We start from the raw sequence: 7,158 nt of genomic DNA, 5'->3' as shown, positions 1-7,158 counted from the left end.
CAGAGACTGACCGTGTCACGTTCCAATGCATGTGACCCGTACCTAACTCCAATCCCGCCAAAAAAAAAAAAAAAAAAACAACCAAAAAACAGTGAAAGAAAATCTGAATAGGGAAACCATCTGCTAAATAATTAAAAGAAAAGGGGCGGGCTGGCTGGCGGAAACAAAGCAGCAAGAGAAGTCGGCCATTCTTGAAACACTTTTTTTTTAATGATCGCGTTTAAGGTCCAGATTACGGGTGGTGGAATCAAAACCAGTGTTTGAGAAGACTTGCAAGCAGGTCTGTAACGTACCTCGAGGAAGACTTACGAAACATTTGCTACAGAAAATTTATCTACGAAAAGAGAACTTGGTAGAGCGAAATCCTTTACGCATTTACAAAGAAAAGAAGTCCCCCCCCGGGGGGAATGCTGGGAATTGTAGGACTTTTTTCTCTGTGTAAACGTGCCTAGGGATTGTGCTCCTGGGGTTTTATCGACTTTTCTTGTCACCTGACCTGCGTTCTTACAGACGTGCCTGCTGAAGTTATCAAATACTGATGTTCATTCCAACTGGGATAAACTATGTTTCTGAAAAACGATCGAATTTTTATAATGTTGGAAACTGCATTATAGAAAAAAAGAGTCAAGGCTTCTCCAACCGCCCGTCTCTAATTTGCACATTTTAACTGCAAGCTCCAGCTCGGGAAAAGGAGGGGGGAGTGAGAACTTCTGCAAGTTCTTTCTTGTAGCTCCTAGTCTTAAACGGAAGGCAGCCATTTGATCTTAACATAACTGAACTTCGAAGTAATCGTGCCTGCGGTCACTGCCAGCGCGCAGCCCATTCCTATTCTTGCGGTGTATACCAAGAAGTCTTGCTGAGTTCAGTTGGGTTTACTCCCAAGTAAGAGGACGTGAGGTTTTGAGCCTTAACTGCGCACGTGATCATTCCTCCCCCGCCTTTGTGCGCCCTCTCGATGTTATAAAATATAAGTCCAGTTTCTCCTTTTGTCTTTCCCGTCAACATGGAGGAACGAAGAAAGTGAAGTAATCAAGATGCCCAAAAATCTATTTCAAAGGCAGTCTTGAAAGTTTTTTGCGAGGAAAACAGTTGATCCCGCCTTAAAGCAAAGGGCGGATGGAGGGGAGGGAGAGTGAGCGAAGTGAATAGCATCACATGTTGCATTCAAGTCCTGACAAAAAAAAGTCTCCCGGGCTCCTTCCCCTCCCTCGCTTTCTAATTAGAGGTAACTTGCACAAACACTGTCTCACTCTCTAAAAGCCCCCCCCCCCGCCTAAAAACAACAAGCGCCGTTTAGAGGCTGCCTTTAAAGCACTGCCCCTTTTTCGTCCTCCTTGAAAGTTTTTGTACATTCGACCACATGGGTGACTCAAGTTTTCACGTCAGGGTAGCTCTTTTGCTCCTCCTCCTCCTCTTCGCTCATTTAAATGAAGTTGGAGCTCCTCCCACGGGGAAACTTTATAAATCGAGCTTTACGCAAACTTTTTCTTTGGAAGGAGAAAGGAGAATTGTTGGAGCTGGAGGGGGCAAAAGAAATCTATTTGTTGGAAGCTGGAGGCTGTGCCTTGCAACACTGTGATTCTTTTTATTTTTCTGTTAGAATCATTCCATACTTTCATCCCTCTCTTTGCTAGTTGAAGATGTCTACAGCCCTCGTGTCTCCAACCATCTTCGAGCTGAGTGAAGTTTTATGCAAAGTAAGTTGCCTCCTGTACTCTCTTCTAAAACGATAAAACAAAAACTTTTTCGACCGTGTGAAGAAACGAAAAGCAATTAATCTCTCACTCTTGAGTTTGACAGACACCCCAGCCCTGTTATTTTCCATATTCATCAGTTAGGAAACTGGTGGCGGGGTTGAAGGGTGTGTGTGTGTGTGTGTGTGTGTGTGTTTTAAACGCAAGATTTGCTTCGGATTGGTATAGTTATAAAACCTGACTTAGGAAGACTTGTCTAAGAAGCGGTTAAAAAGTGCTGCTGCGCCAAAAGTTTTAATAAAATACTAATGTACTATTCTTAAGTTTTGACATTTTGATCTTTCCTCAGTCTAGTTTTCTGTGCTGCCGTTGTTTATAATTTTGTTTGGCTTTCTTTGTTTTACCTTCTTTCAAGTCCTTGAAACTCGAATAACTTCTCAAGATAAAGTTTCTAGATGTTTTTAGTGATTTGTTGGGACTGCATGGCAACCGTTCTGGAATGCAGCATTTCTTTCTTTTTGTAACCAGCATGAAGCGGCTGCATCTTTCTCAAAGTCTGAAAGCTTTCCAGTGCGTGAAGCTGTGCGGGAGGAGCGGGGGTGTGTGAGAGAGAAGCCGTGGAAAAGTTTGCATGGATCAAAACGTGTGCTAAGGATTACAGCTCCCTTTCTTCTGGAAGTCGCCCTTCGTCGTAGATTTGTCCTTTGAGCTAAGGCGTGTTGTCTCGCTCCCAGCCCCCTCCTACTGCAGTGTTGTGGAATGCAAAACTGAATGTGTGCGTGTCGCACAGCGGAATCAAACTTTGGCATTCAATGGAACTCTTAAAAGTGTGTGTTGGAAAGGTTGTGGCTTGCGATGACTTGCTTGATACATCTAATTGCCCGCTTGGGGTGAGGAAAGATGGCTGTTGTCACGATTTCTTGCGAGCCTGCTCTGTAGCTGCTTCATATTTTTGGGTTTCTTCGTGGTTGAGGAGGGAAATCGTGTGCTCGGTTTGAGGGTTCTGCAAAGTAAATTTTGTTGGTACTCACCCCGCCCCCTCCCGTCTCTGGTTTTGCAGCTCTTACAGTTTATTTCTTCTGCAGTTTACTTTCCTTATCTTGCATCCCACTCATGTGGCTTCGTTTTTCTCTTTCTCGAGAGCTTATCTTGGTTTAGCCATAGCTCTTGCCTGTATGCATTTCCCCCATATTTATTACTTAGACTATAGAGCGTTGTCGCTTGGTTAGAGCCGGTAACTAGAGTTGGTGGAAAAGTTAGTAACTAGACTTCTTCCTTGAGAACAACGCCCCACTGAAAACAGGATTAATTCTTAACTTGCACAGTTGTTTCTACCTTCTCGGGAACTTCTAGTAACTCTCCAAACTGAGTTAAACTGGGCGTTCTCTATCTAGTACATTTTGAAAAAGCTTTCTGGAGTATGTTTTTCTCTCTTCTGCTGCCTTCTGTTTCTCTCATTCTTTTATACTGCATAAAGTTGAGGTTGGAGACACTCCTTTACAGCCAAAAGGCTAATTGTAAAGGAATCCTCTTGTGGTTATGGGTGAAATGTGCCATGGATCAGATGAAATGCAATTCCTGTGCAGGAGGTGGAGCAAGAGGGATGGGATTAATTTAGATTAGGAGCTAGTATGTTTCCTAAAGTCTTATACCGCCTTTCAATTTGAGTCTTACACTTTCCCCCGAGACATCTTTTTGGGCTTTAGGAAGTGATCTGTTTTCTGTAACAGATTTATAAAGTAATAGCTCCCCCCCCCGCAGATTCTTTCAAACATGGAGGGGTAGTGGAGCATGGATTGAATAATTTGCTGAGATATTTGGAAGAAATTAAAATTAGGCCTTTGGGCATAAATTACAGTGGGAGTTTAAAACAATGAAAATTGAATGCTTTGGGGATGTGGCCCTTAAGGCTGCTTTAGGAGTTGTTAGGAAGACTGCTAGGCCTTTCCCTGCAGCAGAAAAACAACATGTGTTTCATTGATGTGGCTGGAACAAGTGAACCTGAGGCAAAGGTTGTTCTAATAGCTGTGTTTGTGTGCTGCTTGGAGGCATTTTGATACATGGCTGTTCCGTGATAGCCATAAGATCTTGTTTGGTTGTGTCCTTTCTTTGCCTTGTGTAGCCTAGGAGCTGAGCAGAACTTGATCTAGTGGGATAGAGTAAATTGGTGTCCTGCAACTGCAGGGAGTTGGACCCAATGGCCTTCATGGCCCCTTCCAGCTCTCCTGTTCTATGATCCTATGATTTCAGAGGAGCTTGTTTTGCAGATGTAGAAAGAGGGCACTGCAGCGGCCAGGTTTAGGCTGTATCTCAACGTTTTGCCAGAAGGATCTTGAGAACCTTGGTTTACTGACTGTGTTCTTGCTTCCTTCTTGCAGAGTAACAAGATGCTGAATTATAACACCTCAGCTATGGGAGGGTGTCTCTTGGACAGAAAGGCAGTGGGAACTCCTGCTGGCGGGGGTTTCCCCAGGAGGCATTCTGTCACCTTGCCGAATTCGAAGTTCCACCAAGCCCAGCTCCTTAGCAGCCTCAAGGGGGAGCCAGCCTCAACCTTGGGGCCCAGGGAGAATCGTTTTCGGGACCGCTCCTTCTCTGAAGGTGGTGAACGACTACTTCCGCAAAAGCAGCCCGGTGGCCAAGTCAACTCAAGTCGCTACAAGACAGAGCTGTGTCGTCCTTTCGAGGAGAATGGGGCCTGCAAATACGGAGACAAGTGCCAGTTTGCCCATGGCATCCATGAGCTGCGGAGCCTGACCCGCCATCCCAAGTACAAGACGGAGCTCTGCCGCACTTTCCATACCATTGGCTTCTGCCCTTACGGGCCTCGCTGTCACTTCATCCACAATGCTGAGGAACGGCGGGCCGTTGCAGGTGGGCGGGAGCCGGCTATGGCTGAAAGACCCCGCCTCCAACACAGCTTCAGCTTTGCTGGTTTCCCAAGTGCTGTTGCTGCCAATGGGCTGCTGGACAGCCCCACTTCAATAACCCCTCCACCCATCATGAGTGCTGATGACCTCCTGAGCTCTCCTACTCTGACTGACTGTGCCAGCAATCCCTTCACCTTCTCCAGCCAGGAGCTGACTAATCTCTTTGCTCCCAGCATGGGTGTACAGGTTTCTAGTGGGGGTTCACCCACCACTTTCCTCCTGAGACCCATGTCTGAGTCCCCCAACATGTTTGACTCGCCCCCAAGTCCTCAGGACTCCCTCTCTGACCATGAAGGCTATCTGAGTAGCTCTAGCAGCAGCCACAGCGGCTCAGATTCGCCCATCCTGGACACCTCAAGGCGTCTTCCCATCTTCAGCAGACTCTCCATCTCTGATGAGTAACCTGGTGTTGCCTCTTGGCCTCTTCCTGCCTTTCTTTGACAAAGTTAAGCTTGTAACCTCTCTTTCTCTCTCCACCCCCTCCTTCACCCCAACCCTCTCCCAAGTCTCCTTAACATCTCTAGGTTAGATGTTAACAAAAAGAGAGTCCACCTGCTGAGAATCCACTCACTAGCTGAAACCCTAAGTGCCAAATTACAACGAAGTGATAATCGTTTACAAATGTAGTGCCTTTAACATGTTCACTGTGACTATATTACCTCCCCAGCTGCAGAGGGCACCAGCAGCCTCCATAGAGCTCTGCATTTCCAGATGTGCAGGAAATATCCGGAACCAACAGCTCCCATCACTGGCCATGATGCAGAACCCTTCTTCTTTCTCTGCCCCCACACCCTTCCCTTCTTTTGGCTAGTGTTTTGTAGACATTATGGCATGTGGACATCTGTTAACATCAAATCCTTTTCACTTTTTCAAGACTAATCTTGCCTGAATCTACTCAGGTTAGCCAGAAGAACAGCTGAGAATGGACAGTAACAAAAACATGCATGGGACTTGGGGACTGGAGAGGGAAGCCAGATGGACAATGAAAGACTTGCTTTTGGTGCTACAAGTTCCCCATGTGTATATGTGACATCTTCAAAAAAAATGGGGAGGGGGTGTTTAACGGTGTTCATTCCACACATGCAAGTTCTGTGTAAACCAAGTTCCAGTAGATATAGCTTTAATGGTTTTGCTCTAGAGTACAATAGACCCATCCGTAGAGCACTCACGCCAAGCTTTTTTATTTTTTTTCCTGGGTTTTTAATTTTGTATAACTTTTCAGAAATTGGAGAGCAAATTTTGCTTGTCACTGCACAACAATATAAAGCTTATTTAACTTATCAAAACGTATTTATTGCTGAAACCTATGCTTTTTGTTAATTTTGTTCATATTTATCTGGATGATGAGTTCATAGAATATATTCTTTTATGTTTAAATTATGATCTTCCATATTAATCTTAAGATTGTGAAGTCTTTTTCTTTCCCCCTCCCCCACAGTTTAATATATTATACTACAATGACATTTTTGTAACTTTACACTTTTTGGTTATTTTATTTTAAAAAAATGAAAAATTAATTTAAAAAAATGCAACAGCTGTGTTTGGATTATTTATTTTAGATCGTTCCCCTTTTTGTGTCAGACTGCAAATTGAGTTTAATATGCTTCTTTGCCTCTCTTTGCCCCAACAAGGCCTCTCCTAGATGGAATGGAATTCTGACCATGCTGATGTCACTGGGAGCTTTGTCACTGACTTCAGTAGGGTGAGGATTTCACTGCGGGCCTCTAGAATGTATACGCACAAGCTGTGTTGTGAGACAATAAAAAGGAAGGCTGTTTGCTTCCTTTTTGTAAGTATTTAAAGGAAAAAAATCTACCCTTTGCTTTCAAGTGCCTATCTTAAAGACATTCCAAATGCCATTTGTCTTTGCATTTCTGTATTCCAAGAATGGAGTGTTTCCTCTTTTAAGGTAAACATTACTGGCACAAAGAACACATTGAATGTAATCTTTCCCATTTACTGTTCACTACATTGCATTTTTCTTTTTTTCCCTTTGTGTGAGTTTATTTAAAAGAATCTTTTGTAACAACTGTTTGCAGTTTAAATCAATAAATCCCAAGTGTTTTTTCAAGAATTTGACAGTGAAACTGGTTTTACTTGCAAAAAAACGAAAGAACTGTTCAGAACAAAAATCTGTCGTGCCAAAAACGTTTGCACCAGTATATACGTCAACTTGCACACTTGTCTTTAGTACTGTATGCTGACTTGCCTTAAGATTGATATGCAGTTAAGCTGAGTTAACAATTCCTGAACTTCTCCTTAGCTTTCATTTCCCCTCTGGGCTATTTTGAAAGAATAAGTCCTTTATGGTGCAATCCTATAGCACCCTCTATATGGGGGTTCATAGGGCTATTTGAAGTGTCCCTCCTTTGTGAAAAGAACCACATTGGCTGCCTCCTGAAGGATGTTGCTGGGCCTCCAAGAGGCAGAAAAGGAGGCATGCTGGGAGATGAGGAAGAGGCTGGGGCTGATAGTGTGATGAAATTTTGATTGGTTCCCAATCTCCTTCCCTTTCTACGGATTAATCTAGATGG

At 43.9% G+C, this 7,158-nt stretch overlaps 1 protein-coding gene across 1 annotated transcript; it reads left to right on the top strand.

The window, feature by feature from the left end:
• Window positions 1-1,462: 1,462 nt before the first annotated feature.
• ZFP36L1 (ZFP36 ring finger protein like 1) lies at window positions 1,463-6,698 on the top strand. The gene is made up of 2 exons (XM_044436618.1): window positions 1,463-1,697; window positions 4,073-6,698. The coding sequence occupies exons 1-2, from the start codon at window positions 1,641-1,643 to the stop codon at window positions 5,024-5,026; spliced, it is 1,011 nt and encodes a 336-aa protein (XP_044292553.1). The 5' UTR covers window positions 1,463-1,640; the 3' UTR covers window positions 5,027-6,698.
• Window positions 6,699-7,158: the final 460 nt, after the last annotated feature.

The sequence above is a fragment of the Varanus komodoensis genome, unplaced genomic scaffold, assembly GCF_004798865.1.
Source record: "Varanus komodoensis strain SLA01 unplaced genomic scaffold, ASM479886v1 scaffold3, whole genome shotgun sequence".
Lineage (NCBI taxonomy): Eukaryota > Metazoa > Chordata > Lepidosauria > Squamata > Varanidae > Varanus > Varanus komodoensis.
The sequence above is the reverse complement of the archived record's forward strand: the minus strand, read 5'-3'. Positions and strand labels throughout refer to the sequence as shown.

What these genes read in the sequence shown, in the direction of transcription:
- ZFP36L1 (XM_044436618.1), top strand. Translation starts at nt 1,641, where the DNA reads ATGTCTACAGCCCTCGTGTCTCCAACCATCTTCGAGCTGAGTGAAGTT. An exon ending in TGAGTGAAGTTTTATGCAAA is followed by an intron (nt 1,698 to 4,072) that starts GTAAGTTGCCTC and finishes TCCTTCTTGCAG; the next exon opens with AGTAACAAGATGCTGAATTA.